Below are 26443 nucleotides of genomic sequence, written 5' to 3' on the forward strand. Positions count from 1 at the left end.
GAAGAACTCCCATTTTACTGTCCTCACAAATCCATAACACCTCTGCTTTACTCACTCCTTGGTGCTCCCAAGCATCCACCCATCTGATTGTCTTCTCTTACAGTCAGATGAAGTGTATGCCTGGTGATGTGTCTACTTCAGTGGACTTCTCATATGCATAACTGTTGACATTTTTGATTGTATTCTGTCATTACAGCGTATGCAGTTCTTGTATGGGGATGATAGTATTATCAGTAGCTCCTGCAGAATAGGTTTTTAAACCATCTGGTTTCAAAGTGAGGTATTATAACAAGCAGGGAAAACAAGCTTCTGGCTATGATCATCTGATATAACAGTAGATGCTAGTTCAGTAGCATTGATTCCTGTCACTACCAGACACTGCTTGTTTCTACTATATATTTTAGTATATCCATCAGATACCTTACTTGGTCTTTTTTTTTTTTTTTGGTAATGTGGTAGCATGTGTACAAAAGTAAAATAACTGGAAATGAGATGTTCTGTTGTGTTAACAGGAGACTGAATTATGTTTTATTCTACTAGGAAAAGAATAGCTCCCTGAACTCCAAGTGATTGTTCAGTAGATGCCAAACAGAAAATACTGTTTTTTGCATGTTAAACCTCCTACTTACCATCAGAGCAAGGATAAAATGCCTTCAACATGCAGTCAAGCCAGCATGTGAAATACAGCAGCCTTAAGAAAAACAAGAGCTGCTTTTGTGTGTGTTTATATGAAGTATAATAAGTTCCATACTGCTGCACTCCTTGGCACATGTACTAAGGTCATTTATGGCATAACTTAAATTCAGTCCCCACCCATTGTTGTCTTAACAAGCCAACTGGGAGGTGGTGAGACCCAGTGGAAAACCCCTAAGTTGCTAGTGGGGCACTAATTGTCTGCTTTGTAGCAGCTATTTGGAAAACTACAAATAAATGAATTGAAGTGGTGGGATTTACTGAAGTATGGGGAGGGGGTGTGTGTGTTAATTTTGTTTACAGATGAACAGGTAAAATGCATTGGAATTGTGGAAGAGCTTACCATAAAAGTAGAGACAACCATCCTGGCTGCTTTGCAACTTAGGATAGTAGCTCTCAGTTGCAATTCTCTTTCATTAAGAAAGAAAATACAGTTCTTTATATAAAAGAGCAAAACATAAAGAATTCCAACAAACAGTTAAGTTTGGGTTGACTTCCTAACAAAAACATAGTCAAATGACTATTCTTCTACAGACTACCAGGAGACAGTGATAGAAATTCTAACATGTAATATTTTCATCATTGCTGTTTAGATTAATTTGCGATTTCTATTCTCTCTTTCTTCCCTCACGTCTAGCAAAACTGTACAATCTAAAGTGGACTGCATTTTGGTAAGTACAACTCTAGAATGCTTTTTAATATTTAAATAAACTGTGAGGCCGAAATAAGATGGCTCTGAAGAGTGACAGCTCTTTTGAAGCCTTTCGTTATCAGTGCTCAAAGGTGCTACCATGAAATATCAAAATTAGATCTCATTGCCAAAAAAAAAAAATTATGTGGGTTTGGTGTTTTTCTAAGGAAGCATTGACCCATGTTGTTGCTAGCAGCAAGTGGTAGTGATTGCTGCTTGTAGAACTGTCAGTAGAGATACAGCACAGAAACTGCTTTTTTAAACATTTTATTAAACGCAGGATTGTGTGTTGCAAAGATCAGAGTATGCAGGAAGCTAATTATGCCCTTGAGTTCCATTGCTCTCTAGGCCTAGACAGTATGCATTACTTTCATTGTTGTTTCCTTGAAGCGGTTAATCTGTGGTTAGTACTATATTTCAGGGAAAGAACTAGATTGACAGGCATGTTTGCACGAAACACAAAGCCTGGCAGACTAATGGCCTGCAGGTATCATGATTACCAGATTTTTTTTTTTTTTTAACTCTTGGTAAGAGTCAAATGTTGCACACAGACCTAGGTGCCATCGCAGAAGTGTGCAACTCTACGGGTCCTTTTAGCTGTGCTGTACTACTTAGGACACAGAGACCATTTTTTGAAGAAGGAAAATCCTTGAAATGTGTAAGTGTCATCTTCCTTTGTGCATTAAAGTAACATAATATAGACAGTGATAGGAGGTTATTTCTGGGAAGCAGATACCTAACACTAACTCAGAAAGAGCTTTTGTTTGGTTTTAGTAGTGAGCAGGTAGCAAGTTTCTTTAAATTTGAGAGAGTTCATAAATCTTAAGACTGGAAGGGGCTGCTTATTCTGATTTTCCATTTCCAGCATTTCATCCAGAAGTACAAGTGGGTAAGATAAAAACATGGCATAGACAACCATCTGGATACTATCAGAGAGAATCTGTTAAGCTGTATGGCTGAGCTAAGTAAGAATACTTCTTAAAGTCACATTATCAAAGGTTAATTCAGATGGCACTGAATTCTCTTTCCTTAAAATGTTCTCTTAGTGTAAAGAGGTTTAAAGTAAGATATGTTGTTTTGTAGACAAAATTTGGACTTGATGTTGACTATACTGATAAATTTTTGGATGCGTGTACCTAAGATAGAGATGCCCACTTAGTTATTTGTTGACATTTGTGGACACAAAGCAAGTGTCTTAAGATTTTACCTTTTTTATGTGCTGGCCTTCAGTGGCAAAAGGGCAAATTGCAAAACTGTACTTGCAAGACTCTTTTTTATTGTCAGGTTTTTCTGTAGTGAAAAATGGGAAGTGGAGTAGGTGTTACTAAGTAGCATCTGAGAGGGAGCAAGCAAGTAGGAGGTTAACTAGTCATCTGCTTCTTGGAAGCCTATTTTGAGAAAATAGAATTACACTGACTATTCTTGCATTAAATCATGTGGATCTGTGGACATAGACTATTGAGGTAGGGATTATCAGTTTGTATGAGCCCACTCGTTTGTGCAGGTCTCATCCATTGCATGAACAAACTATTTTTATGAATAGTGCTTTTAGATGCAAAACATTCTGCATAGCATGATTTGGAACAGAGCACCAGTGTCCTGATGGTCTCATTTTATGTTTCAGATGCCTCCTTATGTGTCCTGTTGATAAATTCAGAGGAGTCCTGTCAACAGTGTAAGGGCCACTCTAGGTTAGCAAAGGTAGATCTAATGCCACCCAGGTAGTTTAAAAAAAAGAAATCCAAGATAAGAATAGTTTCAGGAAAAAAGAATTAAGCTAAATTCTAGCAAAATGGTTCCTGCATTTTTACATGCTTTTGGACAGTTGTGAGCTGCAAGGCAGAATGTGTAAGTATGTTAAACTGAAAGGTCTTGACTATATAGCTCTAAGTAACTTGTTTGGAGCTTCCTTGCATCCCTGTCCAGTTTTGTCCTGGAGAAGGTAGATGAGCAGGTTCCTTCTTTGGTGGAATGTGTATGGGTTTGTCAGAGTGGCCCTGTGATTGGGGTACCAGCTGCCAGCAGAAAGTTCATGCTCATGGACAGGTCAGAACATTTCCTTTAAATGCACATTCTTACGTGTTTGGTTCAGATAGAAACCTTTTCAGGCCCTTGAATCAATCTCATGAAGTGCAAAGGGACAATGTCTGTCCCTTGGCTCACACCTCACTGTAAGGAGGAGATTTGGGACTAGCTTTCAGTTGTATTGGGAGGTGGTGTTGACTTGATCAGTTTACTAGCAATCTTACAAGAAAAAACACCAGTAGAGAAAATCCAGACTACACTTGTTGCTGGTTTTGTTTGGTGTAGCACCAGTTACGGCTTCAGTGTGCTAATGTTCTTTAGCACTTAGACTGCTGGTTCAAGATAGGATAGCAAGAAAGAGAGAAACAGGAAGCAGAAACTGAGGTGATGAAGAATAGGGATCTTGTGGAAGTAGCTGGCAGCAGGGGACTACAGAAAACAGCTAAGTATAAGGGCACTGGGACTGCAGTTACTCATACAAGAGGCCAGTTACCGGTCTTTTACTTGTTTTACTGCACCACTTACATTCTGACATACTGTCAGTTTCTGAAAGATCATAAGAAAATCATTGTGTGCTGTGCACTCAAAAAAAAATATAATTAGCAAGAATTGTGGTGTAAACAACCATTAAAAATTCATTCTAACATCTTTTTAACTGTAGTAAACATGTCTAGCAGTAGATTCTCTGATGACTTCACTTGTTACATTTGCTGCCACATACTAAGTGAACTCTTGAACCTGATTCTTAAAATGATATGCTCCATATAATCGTTCAGCAAGAAGGTTAAGGTTTCTTTCCTTAGTCCTTTGAAAAAAAAGTCAGTGCTGGTGAGAGAGTGCTAGATTGATGGCAGAGGAAAACCAAAGCTGTTGATTGATGGAGCAGTTACAGTGTGGGCAGCAGCAGTGTGTAAGATCTGTTGAAGCAGTGTGCCTTCAAGAAGGTCACTTGGCTCTTTGGCCCTACAGGAGACAGGCAGCAGCTCTATTGGAGCTTTGTTAGCTATGTTTGGGTGCTGTCAGTACAAAGTTGCCACGTGTTTTTAGGACTTGTTTGGAATATTTAGCACCTGAATTATGTTTTTACTTGTATTCAGATAAAGCATATCAAATGTATTTTATTAGCAGCTTTTTAGATTAATAGGTTCTGTTTCAAGAATTATTTTCTCTCTTGACTGTATTTCCAACAAACCATCTGACCTTGAGCAAATTTTTTAACCTTTGCTTCTTGTTTCTTTGTTCACAAAGTGGAGAGATGATTGCTTGTCTACTTTGCTATTCTTAGTCTGGTTGTTAAATAATAGATGTTTGTTCTGCTGAAGCATGACATGCTTTAGAACCAGTCTGCCAGCAGAGTAAGTTACATTGTCATTGGCATAGCATTTTTACTTTGATTAGAGTATTATAGTTACCTATAAATACTCAAATTGTGGAAAGAAATACTAAGATCAGTCCATGCTCTCTAAAATAGTAGTCTTGCAAAAAGCTTGCAGCAGTGCCCCCTGACCTTCAGCTCCTTTCCACCACAACTCAAGAACAGAAATAACCTGTAATTCTGGCTTCACTGTAGAAATATGAAATAGCTCCAATTTCAATGCTGTTTTTCTCTTTGCTCATTACAGAAGTCTGCTAAACGTTCCTTAGACTATTATTTCTTTAACTTACTTAACATTTGGCTTGACAAAATATTTGATTCTTTAAAACAATCCAGAAAAAGCACACTCTTTGGAATTTTCCTGTGATAATCCTTTTGACAGCTCCAGGATGAAACTTCATTAATGTTTGTGACCTCATGGTAGATCAGCAGTCAGGGAAAACCAGACAGACACCAAGCTACTGAGGTCAGGAAACGTTAAATGTTATTCTGTGTTTCTGGAGATTGATGTTCAAATCTCTAGGTTCTCTGGTTCAAGCAGAAACATGAATAAACTTGTGTTTCCCATTACACAAATTAAGTCCTTGGCCATGTTTTGTGTTGAACTGATTTTGTCTCTGTGCTGAGAAAAATTTCATCTCGGAATGGAACCAGATGTCAAAACCTGCTATTTTCATTTAAAAAAACCCTAAACTTTCAATATTTTGGCCATCCTGATTTATTTCCAAGCTGTTTATTTGCACAATCAAAATGTCTGTTAGAATGAAAAAAGAAGTTGCATCTGTTCCTGACATCCTTGTTCTATGCCTTTCTTTAGGCAGAAAAAGGACAGCTTCATTTGGAGCAGATCTGTGTGGCCAGTGTTAACACAAACATAAATGGATTTCTGGTTTAATTTCTTTGCTGTGTATTTCGTACATTTTAAAAATGAGTTATTGGTACCTTTCAACACACAAATATGTGAGATTTCTGCTCTTTTATATTTTACTGAAAATCTTTGCTTAGCTGTGGCTCAGGGTTTCTGATTCTTTGTCCCCTTTTTTTTTTGTCTCAGAACGTAAGATCACTCAAATATTTTGTGTACTTGAGACATTGTTGGCTAAATTGAAGCCAAGTTGTGAAAATAAGTATGAACACTGCTTTCTCTTCATCTTTGCTGCGTTTTCCTTTAATGTGGTTAAAATTGCAGTATATAATGTGTAAAGACCAAGAGTAACAGAGGTGGTGCTTTGTGATGGCTTTACACCTCACTCCTGCAAGTAGTTTAGCATTTTTCTAGTGCAGCTTCAAGAAACAGAGTTTATAAATGGCCTTTGGAGAATTAGGTACTCTTCATCTGATATGATAGAACCAGTCAATCAAGGTGAGGAAACTTCAAGCAAAATTTTTAACTCATCCTTTTAAGTAGCAGAAAAGGATTCCCCAGTCATTTTAAATTCTCTATGGGTTTTAAAACTACTGTAGCATATAAGCTTTAATGGGCCACACAAAGGGAACTTGTCCAAGATAATGCCAGCACTGCAGTCATCCTTTTGATGCTATGACTGTCTTCTATTCTACTGAACTATTTTTGTGCACTATGGACCTATTTGGTGTGGTGGAGAAAATTTGTGTTAAGTGTTCCTGTTGTTTCTTTTCAGCCATTTCTGTATGCATCCAACTTAGCACAAAGACAAACTCAGGATCAGTTAATCTTTTTTTGTCTTTAGGATAGCTGAAGTGTTCCTCCACTTTCCCAAGTTCTTTCCTGGTTACATTAAGAAATTTGAAAGTTTTGATACTTTAAACAGTTGCAGTAACAGTTATTACAGAATTCACAGGACCTTTAGTACTGAGAATTGGTATGTGTCAGCTGATGTTTAAGAAGAGACTTTCTTTACTGAGGCTGTAAACTCAAGTTTTGAAAGTTTTAGACATACTTAGAGAAAACAGGCTAAACAAAACATAACGCTTAACAAATTTTTAAACTAAACAAACCCATGATGTTTCCTGAATGCACTTGCACTGTCACACTCCAACCATTTGTTTCCACTTTCTCAGTTTTTAAGATTATTTTCTCTAAATAGATTCAGTCTCATCTAATAAGCTTAGGTTTATGTAATTGTCACACAGGTAGGATTTCCTTTGTGAACTGCCATAAAACTTCTGGGTGCATGTTAACTCTCCTGTCTTAAGGAGGTCCTGCCTCCCTAGAGCTGCCTCACAGCCACAGCTGGAAAGTGAAGCTGGAGTTGTACAGAAAGTGTGCCTTGGATCAGGTGTCGAGATGGGTTTTGAGTGAGAACAGTGATACAGCATGACTATCCATCCGCTTCTGCTGAGGATGGCAAAAGCCATAATCCTCAGCTTCTCTTCAGTTCTAGGAATTGATTCCTTTGGAAAAGGCTCTGCTGACATAATCACAGTCGTATTTTTTGTCTATATGTATGTCCTTGGTGGGTTTTGTTGTGTGGGTTGGAGGTTTGTTTTTTTTTTTTTCTTTTTGGTTGTTTGTGTTTTTTGTTTTAATTGTGAGGTCTGACAGATGGGGCCTGCATATTATTTCCCATCCACACAGTCTATTCCTTCTGCCAGGATGCAGCAGAAGTTACTTCAGCTCTAGTGAGCACTGAGACTACTGCAGTGTTTTTTGATAGAAGATTTAATGTTTTGCTTAGGTGTGCTGCTTGGCATTTGTTGTTTAAAACAAAAAGCAGCTAAGTTACTTGAAGAGGAGATTTAATAAAGAATTGCAGATTTTCTTGTTGCATTTCTTTATCTTTATACTTAAATTGTTACTTTTCTGTGAATTCTTTCTTGGAGGAATGTTGATCTTTTCAATAATGGATTTGTCAAAAGAAGGCTCACCAGATGCTGTGATTTATGCAGGGAAGTAAGAACAGTATTTGACAAAAATGCACCTTTTAAGAAGTACCTCTCTAGATATTTAGTGGTCTGAGTTCCACTGCTGTGTAAGCCACTGTAGAGCTATGCAGAAATCAGTATCAGCACATTGCAGGAGTTTGTAGTAGGGAAAAAATCCCCAAATGTTGTGGTTTGCTGCAGCATATAAAAGCCACAAATCCAGTGTCTGTTACCTGTCTGCTGCTGGCAGTGTTTCTCTTGGCTCTGAGAACGTCTGTTGCATCCCTGGTGGCCCGGATCTGTGGAACAGTTTTGTGGTAGGTTTAGATGGCAGAGATTAGTGAGCCTCTGCGCTCTCCCAGCACCCTTCCCTAGATGGCATGTCCTGCTGGTACTTGCCCAGAGCCTGAGGTCAGGATGGGAGCCTGTGCATTGAATGCAAAGGCACTGGAGGGGGCATTGGGAGCTCACCTCTCTACTACTACTGCTATTTTTGTGTCAGCTGAAGCAAGTTGGATGTGGACATGACTTGGTGGGTAGGGACCCCCAGTTTGAAATGAAGCATAGGGGTTTAGATTTTCTGCTCTCTTCAGTTCATTGCTGAAGTAAATGGCAAGGTCTTGCTGCCTGTCAGTCCTGCTCTCTTCTTGTTTTGGGAAAGGTTATGGTTTTACATCAGGAAAGTAAAAGAATTGACTGTAATCCAGAAGCTGTATTCTGGCTTTAAAGGGGATCATGTGAGCCTTTGATGCTACACTGATGGTGCACCAACCACCTCATGCATTGCTTCTGCAGCAGCATATTGAAGAGGAATCCATATGCTCCTTGCTGCTTGTCTTTATTCACACTGCTGCTGAGCAGGCCTGAACACACTACCACAACTGACTTTGCTAGTATCTCTAAGTCCTTGTAGCAGGTTGCAGATCACTAAAGCTAGTTTGTATGTAGCAATCACTATTTGGATACATCAGATAAAACTCTTCCCTGTCTGATCCTCAGCTGCTACCCTCTGGAGGAGGAGTCTGGAATCACCAAGATTCATACTGACTTAATGACTTCTCTTCAGTACCTGTTCAATAACTCTAGTTTGCAAAGGAAACAAACACCCCCATATGCATAAAGATAGATTTAAAATATCTTTATTTAAATCTTTGATGCTTTACTATTAATATATAGGGAATCACAGAATCAGGTCTGGCATCCCATGTTATTAGAGCATAGCTGGGTTTTGCTGCTGCCTTTTCAGAGATACTTCACGTGTGCTCTGAGAAAAAGTCTGTGTGACATGTCTGGTTACAGAAGCGATCTATTACTGACATTTTCCAGTTTCTGCTTTTGCTGCATGTGAATTTTGCAATGGCAACAAGTGTTTTCTACTATGTGATGGTGTGCAAATGAAATGGAAAATAGCATTTCAAGTCCTTGAGTGCTCATAGTCACGTTCTCTAACATAAGTAAATATTTTCTTGTTTAAAGTTACATTGTTTAGGAATACACTGTCAAATGGCAGTTTTTAGCTGTCAACTCTTACTGTTTGCCTGTTTTTACCCCCTGCCTCACCCCACTTTTTTTTTTTTTTTTTTTAACCGAAACACCTTTGTTATCTAGCAAGAAGTTGAGAAGTTTACAGACCTAGAGAAACTCTACCTCTACCTTCAGCTGCCTTCGGGTCCCAACAATGGAGACAAAAGGTATGCGTGTGAGCGTGTTTCTTTAATTCCTGAGGCCCTTACCTGATGAGGAATTGTTCAATGTGATGTGTTTGGTAGCAGAAGCAGCCTTCATTAAACATTAAGGGCTCTTCCTGAAGATGTATTTTTTTAACTTTTGAATCTTTATTGCTTGAGTAGCTTGCAAATATAAATCTCCTAATACACAGGAGTCACCAGAGAAACTGTTTTGCTGCCTAAGTGTAGTCATTCATTCACTTTTTTTGTGAGAAGTGATAGTACAGGGACAAAAACGTGATGGTGGGGGAAAGAAGGAACTAACACTGTTTCCGGTAACATTAAAAGGAAGGTCTAGAAAACCAGCCTGGAGAGCACAACATCACAAAATAAGTATAAGGTCCTAGCAGGATGGTTTAGGCAGACAGGTGCCTACAGGAGGCACTCAGCATTTGCTGGGAAAGTTGGCTCTTTCTGAAGGGTGGCTGGCAAACTGAATGGGCAAAAGCTTAGAGGTGGTCAGTAAGGAACAATAAATTCAACATGGGAAGTAGATGAACTGTTTACTTCTGGCTGTGGATCAGTCAAGAAACTGGAGTGTGGAGACGCTTTGCTAAGGTATGGATGAAAAAGAGAGTTAACTGCTCCACGCACCTTGAGAAATAGCTGAATGGGTTAGGTACTGGTACTTGTTGTCTCTGTCTCTCCACCTGTGTAGGGAGAGAATTATTATGTCTTGTAACTGAGGAGGAGCTATGGAGCACAGTCTTCATTGGCACTGCTTCTTCTTTCACTAGCGATCAGATCTCCATGTCATCCAGCCGTGCCCAGCAGATGCACGCCTTCTCATGGATACGGAACACCTTGGAAGAGCATCCTGAGACATCCCTTCCCAAGCAGGAGGTCTATGATGAATACAAGTGAGTGCTCCGGAGCTGGATCCATACTTGTGACTTCAGTGAGCATAGATAATTCTGTGTCACTGGCTCTACAGGTGCTTCAGTGACATACACGTACAAGTGCATGTAGCTGAACAAGGCCTTCTATGCTGGTGTACCTGAGAACATACTAGCTACAGGGAGGCAAACTGTATTCATTACTTCTGCCAGTTGTGCATTACACATGCTAAAGGAAAGGTATGAGTATTTCTTAACAGGTAAATATCTGTATGAATACTGGTTTTGTTCTGTGGACAGAGCAACACAGGTGAAAAAAAGCACCAGTTGCTATCTTAGGGTACCTTTTGGTGTGCCGGTATATATGTATGTATACAACTGCCTTAACAAGGAGGAGAGCTTGAATTGTTCCTCCTGGAAGTGCAGCTGTTTTGCATATAAGATCTAGCATATCACACCTTTCTTTCCAGAATAATGCATAAATATTGGACCTTCCTGCAGCTAACCTGATTTCTACAGAGGCACAATATATCTGAATATGCATGAAACCAGTAACCAAGGCCACTGTGAGCCTGTGTTGTCAAGTCTCAAAGCTACCGTGTAATGAGAAAGTGATTAGAAGCAAGGGAGAGGGAGCTGTCTGACAGAAGTTGGATTTGAATTCATTTACAGAACATTTCCCACTGTGAGGAAAAAGATAATCATCCTCATCCCCAGTTGCCTGAAGATCAATAACAGAATTGTGATCTAGTATGAATATTTCTGTAATCTGAACAATTTGCAGTAATTTGCACAAAGCCGAGGTCCTTCACCTTTGAAGTGCTTACAGGACTCAGCCCTTAGTAACTGTTATTGCAGAACTGCCTTCTGTGAATATTTCCTTTTAATTAACACTCTCTGGTCAAGTTTTTTACTCTGATAGGGGTGAAACATGGTGGTGTTTGCTTGCCTGGGGTTGATAAACATGCACACACCTATTTCTGAAATCTCACCATAGACTGGAGTGGTGACGCAGCCTGGAAATATAGCCAATGGCAGACATGCTGGTGTGGCCAATCCCTGAGCAGCAGCCTCTTGCACAGACACAGCAACAGCAGCAGCTGCTGCATGGGAGAGAGATGGAAGCGTTATTCTTAAATGTATTTCTTATTAAATAATTTATGGCCTGCTTCAGCAACAAATCTGCTTGGCTTCCATGCTGTGCCAAGCTGCAGATGCCCAGAAAAATCATCATCTGCAGATTATGGAGTATGAAATTTGGATGGCTTTTGTATGTAGTAGCATCAAGGATTTGTATATGGTATTTCTTTTCTCTAACAAAATTAAGGGTGATTGGACTAGATGGTCTTTCAAGGTCCCTTCCAACCCCTAATATTCTGTGATTCTTTGAATAATGTCATGAGTTATTCGTGCACACCAAAGGAAAAATAGTCTCAGAGTGGGAGGTGGAGAACAGGCATATCAAGTGATAAGAGAGTTAGTCTTGATAAATAATTTTTCTTTGGTGTTTCGACCTCTCAAAATTCACTTCTGTCATATTAACATGTTACCATTTCTCTCCTTTTCACGCAAAGATAGATGTTGTTTGAGCTCACAGGGAGCAAGTTTATGCACTCTGCATGTATTAGTCAAAGTTACAGGGCTTCAAAATTCCTGGTGTAAATGTTGGTCAAAATAAATCTTGCAAAACTAGTGGGCTTCTGCATTGCCTTCCATGTGTTTTTTGTTGTTGTTTGGAGATTTTTTAATTGTGAAGAGGGAAGAACAGAAGCTTGCACTCTGCACAAGTTCAACATTGGCAAGTGCTGATAGTGTTTCCAGCTCCTCTACGTTTCAGTAGCCTCTTCTTGCTGAGATTGTTCAGCACAGCTCTGTTTTCTTACTCTTTTATTTAATTGTGAATTCACATCTCTAACTGGATAAAAGTGAATGGATTCATCTCTCTTTCGAAAGAGATAAAACTGAATTTAAGAAAGGAGGTACACCTCTCTTGGTGATGGTGTGATGCCACTTGCACTGGCAGAATACAGTGGGCTGTAAGAAGCTGTGTTTCTGTTGGGCATACACAATTCCGCCAGTTTCTGCTGGCAGTTATGAGGGAACATGATCTGGAAAATATTATGAGAAATTATGGGGAGCTAATATGTTATCTAGCCTGATGAGAATGGATGCTGCTTCCCATAAAATCCTTTCAGTGTTTTCTTTTAAGTTAGTTTGACGTGTCTTCCGCCTGTTAGTAGACGTTCTTCTAGAAGCAGCTGGGTATAGATTTGTTGGAGTTTAAAGAATCAGGAATTTGAGTCTCAGGTGTACACCAGCAGTGCTTATGCAGACAAAATCCCTATTTGCCCACAAAACGATTTGTTGAGTCTTCAATAAACATCAGGCATTTTTATCTTGCTGCTGCTGCAGTGGTGCAAGTAAAGAAAGCCATTCATATTTAGGTTTGGTGCCCAGAAGATTGACTTGATACGCTTAGTATCATGATTAGGAGATCTTTGATTCACCCCATATCTCTTTCCTTCAGTCTGTATGTCATTAATCCTTACTTTACTGGCTGCTGGGCCACTTGATGCCACCTGATGCATAAATTATGTTTACTGAGTGTTAAGGATGTTAACCAAGAAGTTAGAAGAATATTGAAAAGAGAGCAGCAGGTACAGGAATACCATGTCTGTTAAATCAAAGACACACAGATACATACTAATCCTGTTTGATAGTGCTTAACCGGAGTTTTTAAGTAGAACTCATGAATAAGAATAGGATAAGACTTACTGTGTTGTAAAGTCCAGTCCTCTGTCATAAGCAACAACCTTCTTCCTTTTAAGCTAATCAAACTTCATCTAAAGCGGTTGTTTCCCACCTCTGCTGCTGCTCTTTGGAGTCTGACCTGCAATTTCATTTCTCCAGTGGTTTTCAAACATCTGTTTTTCATCCTACCTGATTTTTAGAACTCATTTTTGTGTCTGCATTTTTTGTTAGCTTAATGAGAATCTGCCTCTTCCTAAGGTTCTTTGCTCTAACCCATTTTAGAGACCAGTTGTTTTGTTGGATGGGATAAGCCAAGATTGTTGTTTTGTTTCATGCTGTAGGTTCTCTATCATTTGCTTTTCACCATGGTTTTTGGCCTAGGAAGCTATGTAAGACGGGCTTCATAGCCTGCCTATCTTCTTTATTGTCCTTTTGGTTATTCTTTTTTTGTGGTTTAATTCAGGTGTACTGTCAGAATATTTTAAGCTTGAGTATGTTTAATTCAAAGATCTTGCCAAGAGAAAGAGGAAAATAAAAGCTTTTTCTGCTCATGCTGGGGAGCTCTGTACAAAAGAACATAAATTGTGTGTCCATTGTCATTCCTGTCTCAGTGTAGACCTTCCCTCCCTCTCTCTCTTTCCCACCCACTCTTCAAATAAGCAAAATGGCTTCTGGGCACATCAATGTGCCAAGAGTGCAAGCAGCAAAGAGAAGAGCTTCAGGGAAGAGACTCCTGGTATGTGTTGTCAAGTCAATGAGAGACCACAGATGGACATGGGGGGTTCTCCGCCAAGCCAAGAGGAGGAGGGGCTGTGTGTAATGATCTGTCTGAAATCTGAAACTACATGATAATAATAATAGCTCAGAAATCACAAGCTTGCAGAAGATGCCTGTGTGGATGTTTCGCTGCTAGCAAGTAATTGTCTTGAAATGTGCTAGACTTGAGGAATAGTTTTGTGGTGTTGGGGTTTTTGGTTGTTTTTTTTTGTTCCTTACTCGTTTATTGTCTGCTGGGGGGGATAATTTTAACTTTAAAGTTAAAATTGATTAGTAGGTCCCTAATCCTCTTGTTTGGCTGGGTTATTTTTGTTTGTTTGTTTTGCTGACATTGTCAACTTTCAGTCAAATATACTGCTGACTGTGGCAAGGAAATTCAGAGAGCCTTCATTTTCGTGCTGGTTGAGATTTAAAGTCCTGTAATCAGCATCAGCAAGTGACAAAGACCCACATTTTATGAATTTTTCAGAGTAGAGTTAAAATCCACTGGAGCCTGGCAAGATGCAAGGGGAAAAAAAATGCAGTGAGATCTATTACATGCAAAACAATGTGTGATTCCTAAGCAGGTGCAGCAAGGCGAAAGTATTCCTCTGTATTCCTCTGTATTCCTCGAAAGTATTCCAAGGAACACGTCCCGAATCCAGATTCCGTGACTGACATGCATTGAAACGAAATACATTGACACAAAAATTGGGTAAAAACCTTCTTAATGCCCCATACAGAAGCTAATGACTGACTGTATACCGTGTTGTAGACATCTCCTGCTTTGGCCCAGTAGTTGGGAGAAGCGGACGTACACAAGTTCTGCAGGGAAACGTCAAAACTGAATGGTGTAAACTTTGCTGTTTATTGTCACCAAAATCATTGTATTTGTGGTAGTGCTTTCTGAGTGGAGAATACCTACCTACAGCCAAGGTAAAAGCAGCAGATACGTGCTCTGTAATGACTGGTGTTTTTACAGAGCAAACGAATACAGTGGAAGCATCTCAGTAAAGACATACTGCATTCTGTAGAGCTATGATTTTCAGAGGCGACATTTTACTGGCCTGCTTGGATGCAAATGCCATTGCTAATTGTTACTGTTCTCACTAGTTGATGCTGGGAATGAAACGTATTTCAGGAGTGCTGCTTTTTCTTTCTTTCTTTCTTCCTTTTTTCCTTTATGAGCAGGGATTTATTTGCATGTGTGCACCTGATTAGAGCAGCAGGCAGTTTGGTGTATGATCATTTTTCTGAGCTCCCGCTGATGCCCATGCAAGATTGTGTACAGTTGCCACCTCTTGTCAGAGGTGGGTTGATTTTGTGTATTGCTGATAGGGCTCCTCACAAGAAAGGAGAGCATTGCTATCTGGTGCTGACTGCGTGACTGCAGGAAACCAGAACGGGGATGCTTTAACAGTGTGATGTGGGCCTTAGGACATGAATATCTGTGAAATACCTTGAGGCTATTGAACAAAAGGTAATATGGCATACATATCTTTGTGCATCTTTAAGCACTTGCTGTGTAGGTAAAATTGCAAGAGCAGTTCCAAATTTTCTCTTCTGCTTTCATGTTTGTGATTTTTCTAGAACATTCATGTTTTGCAATGAAATCAGTGATTCTTGTTCTGTGCCAAGGAGATATTTTTAAAATATATGAGATGTTGAAACATCTGAGTAAGTGGTGAAACAAAATTCCTTCTGCTGCTCTTGAGAACTGAAGAGAGATAGCAATGCACATTTTACTAGAATAGGTTAAACTTAGCAAAATAATTACATTTCGTTGCTTTGTTCCCCTTTATCATCAGTTTGTATACTCAGTCATGTGTAGATTTACATTGGCAGACTGTAATGAATGTAAGGACTAGGCAGCGCTTGTAATTCAGTAGTCATACAGTGGGAAGAGGACTAGGTTCTCAGTAAATATTTATTACACCTATGAAGGTGAAGTTGGTTCCCTGGGGAGATATGTTTTGTTAAATGCATTTATTAGACCTGTTTAAGGTCCAGTAAATTGAGATGGTGTAGGCAGAATCTTTCTCTGGACACTGACAAATCTCTCACCTATTGCTTTTCTGATACTCGTGAAGGACTTCAGGCCTTACCACACGCAAGCTATACTTTTGGCTAGAATAATATCTGACCATTTTGGGATGTAATAAGAGAATTGAAACGTACGCTTGAAACTAATTTGTGGAGTAAATCTTAACTGTGCTCTAGATAATGCCACTACTTGTTATGTCTCCACATGACTTGTCTTTGAACTCAGTAGAGAACAAGGCAAAAACTGTGGTATTAATAGCTCTGTTTATACATTTTTAATGCATTCATTTCGTTGTGGGTAGCTTCATTAATGTTAAATGTGATTCTAAATATGGATGGATGTAAGTGTTTTCTTCTGAAAACTTTTCATGGAGCCGAGCATGCAGGCCGGCCTCCTGTATTGACGTTGACTCCATTCACGCCTTCTTTCTCTTCGTTGCAGGAGCTATTGTGACAATCTTGGCTACCACCCATTAAGTGCTGCTGACTTCGGAAAGATCATGAAAAATGTCTTTCCAAATATGAAGGCGCGTCGTCTAGGCACACGAGGCAAATCAAAATATCCTTTGCTAGAACGCTTTCTCAGTAATTTTTTTCCACACTCGACTGAAGAACATCTGTCATTATGACTTAACTACCAGCTAAGTGTAGAAGTATTGTTAAATAAAAATTTCAGACACCATCTCAGCGTTCTTGAAAGATTATTAATTGTGGGAGTGTAAAGGCTGCAAGATAAACTACAGAAACAAGCACTGTAATTTAGCTTCTGACACTGGGTTGTCACAACAGGGAGGAATCAAGTAACTTGCCTTATATATGTGCAGTAACTAAAATTTTATTGGTAGCACAGCTCAGAATTATCAGAACATTTCTTGCTTTTATATTATGCTTGTGCACACCAGTAATTTAAAACTTAGTTGTAAAGCCAGTTGTTAAGCAGTGCTACAGATATTTCAGAAAACTGTCTCCTCGACCATTAGGATTGCTTGAAGGAGAAGTGAGAACTCAGCAAAAGCTGATTTCATACTTCGAAAGCACAGTCTGAGGCTTGTCCTGCTGTCAGAGAAGACTGCTTCCTGCACGATCTTCTGAGATAGGAAAGGCAATTCAGAGCAAGAGCATCTAGGATGGGGAATGCTCTCTGACTGCAGAGTCTTGCTCCCTGTATCCAAAGTTGGAATCTGCCTTTTTAGAACATCTCAGAGGGTATATAAAACCACAACTTCATTTCATTGTAACAAAACAAACCTAAAAAGACTTAAACTGATGTTGTCATAGTGTGACTAGACATAATTGTTAGAGGCAGACCTATACGCAGTTAGATCTTGGGGCATAGGAATTGATTAATTTATAGGCAGCCACTGTGAAGAATTTGGGGCAAATGCTGTGCAAAAGAATCTTCTCATAGCACTGGTGATTATGCTGCTTCATTGTAGGGACAAGAAGCTCTGCTAGGAAAGAAGTACAATCATCAAGTCTAAAGGCTGTGGAGATGTGAATTTTCCTCAGGCTTTTCTGAGACTGAGCTGCAGTTTGCCTGGTCTGTAGCACACTGAGGTGTTCCATTAAAAAAACCCAAAAGCTCTTAGTGATTTTCAGTCTTTTTTTTATCAGCAGGAATATTGTCTTCTCCAAGTCGAGAATTACACCTTCCTTTAAGAATCCTCAGAAGCCATCGTCAAGTCATCTACCTGCTGCATCCCCCAGTGTTGACTCTGCTCTTTTCTGACATGCTGGGTAGACTAAGTCACTGCAGTAAGCAAGGGAAGGGAGAGCATTAAAAGGCCAAAGGACATCAAGTGGCTTGTAGGCTCTGATTAAAAACCCGCTCAAAAGAGCTAGCAATGATGATATGGACACACTGTGATAGTGGCCTTTGTCAAGTTTTCACTTGAACTTATGCTTGCAGAGAATTAAATGCTAATCGGCAGCCCACAATTACTTGTCTTCCATTGAGTGGAAAAAAACTACAACCTTCCCTGTAGTAGTAAATGGAGAAGTTATGTGGCAATTAAATTTTTCATAAAACAGTTTATTAGATTATCCAGCAGTGGAGTCCAAAACTTAGCAGTGATGTTCTGAATAAAACTAGATAAATTTTAAGAAAGAAATCATACAGTGTAATTGTGCCTTGATCCAGGGCATCTCTTCCAGGTCTGGTTCCTAAGTTTCTAATTCAGAATTATTAAAATGTGACCTTATCTCACACTTACCTTAATACCTAGTCTCCTTATATGTATTCACTGTGATTATGCACCATCCAGGTTGACAGAAGCAAACTAATTCACTGGTTTAGAAGAGAAAAATACATTTACAGAACATGGAAAAATTAGTTATCCTGAAAGGATTTCTGTATCACAGAGAAGAGACACTGTAGGTGAACTCCCAGAGGAAGAGGAAAACAGGGTGATTTGAATTAGACATAGGAACAAGTGAGTAAGAATATTGGATGGAGTATATTTTTGTGTATTGATTTCATAATACTGGTGTAGGACAGACCTGTGGTTTTGTGTCCATATTTGCACAAAAATTACCATGGGTGAGGAGAAAGACACAGAAATAGTCTAAAATCTTATCAAGAAATGTCCTCACCAATCACTTTATCTTGTCATGGGGAACTTCCTCAGTTTGTGGAAGCCCCTTAGGAGAAGGAAGTATAGGGAAATCTGGCAAAAAGAGGCAAAAAAGAAGAATCCATAATAAAGTGAAGCCTATATTTGGGAACTCATTTTTTAATAGTGATTAACTTATAGAAATGCATTCTCCGTCTCATTTTGGGCCTAGTTTAGGAAGAGAGTTAAGCCCAAATTTATGTTAATGACTTAAGTATTGAGTCATCAAATGTAATTCATCGCATTACCATCACTTTCTCCTCTACAAGGATGGAGTTTCTGGATGTCTGTGTGACTCTGTTAATGACAGTAATTCTAAGAACTTGTTGAGTTTGCTTGTAAAGCTTATGAGAGGTATCAGAGGAATTACTGCCCTTCCTATCCCCCAGCTAACAAGCAGAGACAATTTAAACCTTAATTCTTGTTCACATACTGCTACAGTGGACTGAGGAAGAAGGCTTTTGTGCATATGCCAACACTGCCCAACCTTGACTTTCATAAAACTGGAGATGGGGTATGATACATGCTTATTTTTATATATGTCTGCAAATGAACATGTATTATGTTGTTTTTCTATCTGAAATTTTCAAAACCAAGCAACGAAAGGTGTAGTTTTTAAGATTTCTTTCTTTATGATACTTATATTCTGAATCATTGTTCGGTGTTTTTCTGTGAAGTTCAGAATGAATTGCATTGCTATAAAAAAAGTAAGTTTAGAAGGTGCAACAGACTTTCAGAATGTTGCCACCCACAAGCTGTACCTTCTTAACTTGGATTCTGGTTTTCGTTTTACTGTGTATTTATTCTTTTAAAAAGTCAGTGCTAGGAAAGAGGAACCCCAGTGGAAGAAGCAATTCCTGGGTAACAGTGGGTGTTGAGTTGCCAACACTCTGGGTATGGGAAACAGCCAGCAGATTGAAGTTGAGACATTGCACTTCAAAAGATCTCATTTTGCCAATTTTATGAAAAACTGTCAACATACTTGCACAATTTTTATATGTTTCTGATCCTCGTGTTTTTCTTTTCATATCTTAACGACCCTTAATAATGAAAGTAACCTTTCCTCCTTTGTTTGTTTTAGTTGGATGGGGCAGAGCCATCTGGGCAGCTGCAAAGTGCCGATGAGGAAGTCATCTCTGCGGCCTGCCGGCTTGTTTGCGAATGGGCCCAGAAAGTGCTGAGCCAGCCTTTTGACACAGTCTTGGAATTGGCTCGTTTCCTTGTAAAAAGTCACTACATTGGTACCAAGTCAATGGCAGCTTTAACAGTAATGGCAGGGGCACCAGCAGGTAGATAACATAATGCTGTCTTGATGAAATTCGAGATCTTTTAAGAGTAACAGCAGCTTGGTTTGGTGCAGCGCTTCTCTTGGGGGCTAAATGTACCACGGAGTGCTGAGCACACCTTTTAGTCCTCGTTGCTACGGAGGGGTACTTCTCGTGACGGTAGTCTGGGTAAAGATAATAACTAGTGGTTTCAGGTTTAGTTTGTGATCCTCCCGTTCCTCTGATGAGGACCATGGTCTTTTAAAGCACTTCAGGGCATGCAAGTAATTGTGCTGAATTTATGTTTTAGATTTATGTAGATTTGGTGCCAGTACAGTGCTGGTTTGCAGACAGACTGCTAGTGTAGCTGTGTTTGTGTCTGATAGCTTGCCCTAATTTGGAAACAACTGTCTGTCTTAATTTTCTCTCAAGAGCAGATTTTCTTACAGGCGTTTCTAATATGTCAGATACAGATTTTCCTGAGATGTTTGATCAGTGTCACATGTTAGCTGCTGCTGTTATCGATCACATTAGAGAGGCATTGAGACGGACATGAGAGCCTTCTCCAGGGGCAGTTGTGTGACTGAGATTCCAGCAATCGAATATTTAAGAATTGCAGTAAAGAGTTATTTTGTATTTTACTGCACCACATGAATTCATCTTCAGTCTCTGGGAAAGCTTACGTTTGATGTTATTAGTTGTACATTTGCTTTTGTGTTTTGTTTCCCTCTTCATGCTCAAAATCAGTCACTTAATCATTTACGGTGGTTTGGGATTTGTTTGTGGCTGTGGATGAAGGAACTTACAAAAATGAAGGATGTGCCCTGCAGATTTCCCTCTGGGAAGTTCTGCCTGGGCCTGTCAAGCAAAATGTTTGGTTCAAGGCAAGTGTCTTGACTTGAGACAGGCAATTTTGAAATTGAAACTGGTGGTCAGGCCTTCTTGGATCATGTCCTACTTCTAGCTATCTTTCCTTTATTGCAGCTTGAAAATGGCATGTGACAGTAGCAGGTTCTGCTGCCTTTATGCTCCTTTTTACCTTGTTGTTGCCTGGCTTCATTAGGGTATTCAGTATTCAGCCCATGTAGATTGTTTTCCAGTAATTGGAAGATATTTGGGCATTTTACTGCTCTGTGAAGAAGGAATTGTGAAAGTGGAAACACATTGTGATGTTCACATTCTCCTGGTACATGCTGCTGAGAGGGTGGGCTCCCAGACCATAGTTCCTAAGCACATACTGGGTGTCTAAAACTGAATGTTTGCCCTAAAATGTTTTGATTAATTGTTCATTGAAAATTACTTTTAAAACTGTGAAGCCTGCAGATTGTAAACGAAATGGTGTTAAGGCATTTTTAGAGGAGCAGTTCAGCAGGGTTAGTTGGTCACTGAGAGAACATGCTAATCCTCTTGACCTTTAGTAAACAAAAGATCGTAACTGTGATGTGATCTGATTTGGAAGGGGAAATTGGTACCAGCTGCTCAAATCAGACTAACTCCCTGTTGTTTTCCCTGGAAGCACTTCTTGCTTGTGATCAGCAAGGGCATTGTCTCAAGAAAAAAAAAAATTCTGTTCTAATTTCCATACCTTTTTCACCTTTTTTCTCTTTTTTCCCCATTCTTTTTTTTTTTTTTTTTTTGGCTTGGGTTTTAGGTTTTTGTTGTTCTGGGGTTGTTTGTTTTTTTTTCTGTGTAGGGTTGTGATCCATTCTGATATTAGATGTATTGTGTTTAATGCCTTAGCCATTAGATAATATCATCTGCTGCAATCTGCTCATCTGTGACACAGACCCACAGCTTTCTAGAAACATTTTTTTTTGTTTTTAAAGCTGCCTTAGACATTGGAGTCAAAACAAAAACACAGTAGGGGATTAATTTTAAAGGTTCAGCTAAAACATGTCCACTGCCCTCTACTGTCAGTTAAGTGAAATACATTGGTTTTTAGATTTTGCTGCCACAAAAGTTGCAGTTGGGGATTACTAGAAATAAGATGCCTGTACATAGTATTTTAGCAGCTAATGCTTGATGCAGATAGAGATTTTGCCACAAATGTGGAAATGAATTGAAATGATGAATAGTTTTGAGCATGAAGTAGATGGAAGCACTTCATGGAGGAGGTGTTCCCAGAGTGACTGTGAAGATTCCTGCCATGTATTCTGTATGGTTAGATACAGAAGTGGCACTACAGCAGATGAGTTATAATTCATTGTTCTTTTGTATTCAGGAATAAAAGGGATCCCCCAGCCCTCAGCTTTTATACCTACTGCTGAAAGTAATTCCTTTCAACCACAAGTGAAAACTCTGCCATCTCCTGTTGATGCCAAGCAGCAGCTGCAGCGTAAGATCCAGAAGAAGCAGCAAGAACAGAAACTCCAGTCTCCTTTGCCAGGAGAGTCTGCAGCAAAGAAAACAGAAGGCACCACAAGCAACGGTGTGCCCAGCATATCCAATGGCAGCCCTGCAATCCTGTCTCCTCCGCCTATTGGCATTGTTGTGGCAGCTGTGCCCAGCCCCATACCGGTAATGTTCTCCAGCAGTTCTCTAGAGAAACCACCTTATGACAGGGTTGTAAATTGCCAGTAACTAAGCAGTGATGTCAGTGAGATAGAAAAAAGGGTTTCTGTTGAAAGGCTTGGGTCCCTTGATGTTTTTCTATCCCAATGACTGTTATACCACATGAATTAGTGGGATCAATTCAGAGGCAGTAGATTCCAATCACATAGCATGGGCTAAGTTTGTCTATGAACAGCGGGATTTTAGCTAGCAGTAATTGAAGTTATATGTGAGAATAATTGCCCTTCAAGTGAGGTTTAAGCAGATGAGATAGCTGACACCAGTCGTGTGGGTCACAAAGTCTCAAATATGGAATCTAAATTGCCTTTCATTGGCCTGACACATTTAGTGACAGCAACAATTTTGATTTTGCGTGAATATCTGTAGCTTGGAACATCTTTGTCTTTCAGCCATGCAAAACTGGGCCGAGGGGAAAGGTTATTTGTTTTTAAGATGTTAGCTGTGTTGTCAATTTGAATAGGTAAGACAATTTTTCTGCCTGTTAGTGGGTTAGTAGTTAACTCACTTTTGAAACCTTAACAATGAGTAGTGTTTTGAATACATCCTCTCCTCTTTAACCTTTATATGTCTGTCTGTTTGTTCCATGTGGCGAAGGTTTGTATGAGAATGACCCTTTCATTAGCAGAAGAGCAGACTAGTGTGTAGACCATTGCCTAAGGCCTTAAAAATTGAGGCCACGTATCTAATAGTCCTTAGGCAGAACAAATAGAAATTGTCTTGTGTGTAGCTGAAGAGCTTTTTTTGTGTTTCAAACTGACGTTCACTAGCTGTGGTGTATTGAGCTGTGTTGTCCTTCAACTTTGAAATGTTTGGGGACTAGATGGTCTGTGCACTTTGGGAACTTCCCTGCTTCTGTGTCACATCTTTTCTTTTTCTCTCTCTGTAGGTGCCAAGGACCAGGCAGTTGGTGACATCCCCAAGTCCTGTGGGATCATCTGATAACAAAGTCCTGCCACTTAACGTTCAGGTGGTCACTCAGCACATGCAATCAGTCAAGCAGTCACCAAAGACTCCCCAGAACGTTCCTGCGAGCCCAGTTGGTGACCGCTCTGCTCGGCATCGCTACCCACAGATCTTACCGAAGCCAGCAAGCACCAGTGCTCTCACCATCCGCTCTCCCACAACGGTGCTCTTCACTAGCAGCCCAATCAAGACTGTTGTGCCAGCTCCACATGTGAATTCCCTCAATGTGGTAAAAATGACAGCAATATCTCTTGCCCCAAGCAGCAGTAGTGTGCCTGTCAAACAGACACCTTCAGTTAGCAGTAGTGCAGTAGCAGTGGAAGAAGGGAGGACTGGTCCACAGATCAAAAATGGATCTGTTGTTTCACTTCAGTCTCCAGGATCCAAACCTAGCTCTGCTGGAGCTGCACCTGCAGTCAAGGTCAAAACGGAACCAGAAGCACTGCTGGATGAGAACTCGGTACAGGGACAAGAGGGCTCTGATGTATCTAAATCTATAAAGGCAACCCCTGATGTGCCTCCTCCCCAGTTAATTAATTTTGAGGTTGCAACCTTGAAAGTTTCAGCTGATGATGTTGTGGAGGCAAAACCAGTAAAGGGCTGTGATCAGGGAGCTGAAGAAGCAGGGACCAAATATAAAACACAATCTAATGAGATCACACCGGTTTCTTCAGCAGGCAATAATCAAAGTACTCTAAAGCTCTCACTTGCCAGTCAAGACTTGTCCAGCACCAGCATCAGTTCACCTACTGGTGAGTCTACAGTTAAAGACAAAGCATGCACTAAAAGTCCAAGAAAGCGACAGCCTTCTACACTTCAGGATTCCCAGGTACCACCTGTAAAGAAAACACTGGTGGAGCAGCTTTCAACTGGTAATGATGTGGAGGGTCAAAAAGCAAACAGTGTTAAGAAGTCTCCGAAGGCTGGATTGTTAGCTAACAGTGATAATGCAGCAACACTTGCTCAAGTTCCCAGCAAGGTACCTGTGAATGTACCTGTACCTTCTGCAGATGCAGTAAACTTAGCAACAGACCTTTCTTTGAGCACCGATTTAAATACCAGTGATTCTACTTTAGGACAGCAGCTTGTGTCAGCATCATCTCCAGATATAAAGGTAAAATTGGAAGGAAACATGTTTATCATAGAAAATGATTCAAAATCTGATGGCAGCTTTAACCCAAATACATGGCACCATATCACCAAAGCCTCTGACTTTGCATCTGTGAATTGTGAGCAGCAGCAAGATATCAGTGTTATGGCTCTTGCAGGGCAGTCTGACTCCAGTGGCTTGCAGGAATCAGCATGGGAGGCGGTGCACTGCGAGGGTATGCAGCAGGATGCCTACACCCAGCAGCTACAGGGCCAGATACAGGACTCCTCCCTGGGTCAGATACAAGCACAGTCTTCAAATCAGTTACCTCTGCAGTCAGAGCTGAAAGAGTTTGAACATACAGTCCCTCAGTCAAATGAAAACTTCTTTTCATTTGATGATGACCTTACCCAGGACAGCATTGTGGAAGAGCTGGTGCTCATGGAGGAGCAAATGTCCATGAATAATTCTCATCCTTATGGTGGTTGCCTAGGAATAGCACTTCAGAGTCAGACCACAGCTCAAGGAGCTCCTGCATCATCTCATCCAAGCAGCACACACTTTTACCATTCAATCCATAACAACAGCACTCCGATTCACACCCCCACTCCGACCCCCACTCCGACTCCCACCCCAACACCCACCCCAACACCCACCTCTGAAATGATTGCTGGATCTCAAAACATGTCCCGAGAAAGCCCTTGTTCAAGGCTGGCTCAGACGACTCCCGTGGACAGTGCTCTAGGAAGCAGCCGGCACACACCCATTGGCACACCACATTCAAACTGCAGCAGCAGTGTTCCTCCAAGTCCTGTGGAATGCCGAAACCCGTTTGCATTTACTCCCATCAGCTCCAGTATGGCTTACCACGATGCCAGCATTATATCAAGTAGCCCTGTGAAGCCAATGCAGCGGCCTATGGCTACCCATCCTGACAAAACCAAGCTGGAGTGGATGAATAATGGCTACAGTGGTGTTAGTAATTCGTCAGTTGCAAACCATAGCATCCTGACAAGCTATCAGGAGCTGGTGGAGGACCGCTTCAGGAAACCTCATGCTTTTGCTGTTCCTGGCCAGTCGTATCAGTCTCAGCCACGCCACCATGATACTCACTTCGGTCGTGTGACTCCTGTTTCACCTGTGCAGCACCAGGCAGCCCCTGTCAGTAGCACCACCAAGCAAGAGGGCTTTGCTGTTCCTGCACCTTTGGACAACAAAGGAACTGGTTCCTCTCTCAACAACAGTCTGAGATGCCGGAGCGTGAGCCCTGCTGTCCATCGCCAGCGTAATCTCAGTGGAAGCACTGTTTACCCGATTTCAAATATCCCACGCTCTAATCTGACTCCTTTTGGAAGTCCAGTGACTCCTGAGGTTCACAATGTATTTGCTAATATCCATGCAGACACCAGTGCCAATAATATTGCGCAAAGAAGCCAGTCAGTCCCGTTGACTGTGATGATGCAGACAGCCTTCCCATCTCTTCAGAAACAAACAAACACTAAGAAAATAACCAATGTGTTGTTAAACAAACTTGATTCTGATAGCGATGATGCAGTGAGAGGTTTGGGAATGAACAACATGCCCTCAAACTATACAGCCAGGATGAATCTCACGCAGATTTTAGAGACATCCGCTGCTTTTCCTAGTGCCAACCCGCAAAATATGATCAATTCCAGCACTTCAGTGTATGAATTCCAAACACCAAATTACCTCACAAAAAACAGCAGCACCGATCAGATCAGTTTTTCTTCTGGAGATAACCAAGCACAATCAGACATTGGAGAGCAGCAATTAGATTTTAGCAGCACTGTAAAAGACCTTTTAGGGGAGGACAGTCTGCCAACAAACCAGCAGCTGGTGAATCAGGTGGCAGATCTCAATAACGTTGCATCTGTCTTTTCCAACGACATCAGGTTGTCTTCCGAGCTCTCAGGCAGCATTAACGATCTGAACGCTTTAGACACAAATCTACTGTTTGATCCAGGTCGTCAGCAGGGACAAGATGATGATGCTACACTGGAGGAATTAAAAAATGACCCCTTGTTTCAACAGATCTGCAATGAATCCATTAACTCAATGACTGCATCAGGTTTTGAGTGGATGGAGAGTAAGGATCATCCTGCTGTTGAAATGTTGGGTTAATCTTGTTTTATAATATGTATGTAGCACACTGTATCTAAAAGACAGACGTATTGTATTTG

General features: G+C 40.5%; 1 protein-coding gene across 1 annotated transcript; it reads left to right on the plus strand.

Moving 5' to 3' along the window:
- The first annotated feature begins 1330 nt into the window (after nt 1-1330).
- On the plus strand, nt 1331-26419 carry RFX7 (regulatory factor X7). The gene is made up of 8 exons (XM_054387862.1): nt 1331-1364; nt 9237-9319; nt 10093-10215; nt 16184-16300; nt 18783-18867; nt 19435-19642; nt 21840-22135; nt 23076-26419. Exons 3-8 carry the CDS (start codon nt 10106-10108, stop codon nt 26382-26384), a joined length of 4125 nt encoding a protein of 1374 aa, XP_054243837.1. The 5' UTR covers nt 1331-1364; nt 9237-9319; nt 10093-10105; the 3' UTR covers nt 26385-26419.
- The last annotated feature ends 24 nt before the right edge of the window (nt 26420-26443 follow it).

Source organism: Indicator indicator, chromosome 16, assembly GCF_027791375.1.
Source record: "Indicator indicator isolate 239-I01 chromosome 16, UM_Iind_1.1, whole genome shotgun sequence".
Taxonomy (NCBI): Eukaryota; Metazoa; Chordata; class Aves; order Piciformes; family Indicatoridae; genus Indicator; species Indicator indicator.

Coding starts and splice junctions, on each gene's coding strand:
- RFX7 (XM_054387862.1), top strand. CDS start 10,106: ATGTCATCCAGCCGTGCCCAGCAGATGCACGCCTTCTCATGGATACGG. Junction 18,868..19,434: donor TTCATAAAACTGGAGATGGG/GTATGATACATG, acceptor TGTTTGTTTTAG/TTGGATGGGGCAGAGCCATC. Junction 19,643..21,839: donor AATGGCAGGGGCACCAGCAG/GTAGATAACATA, acceptor TTTTGTATTCAG/GAATAAAAGGGATCCCCCAG.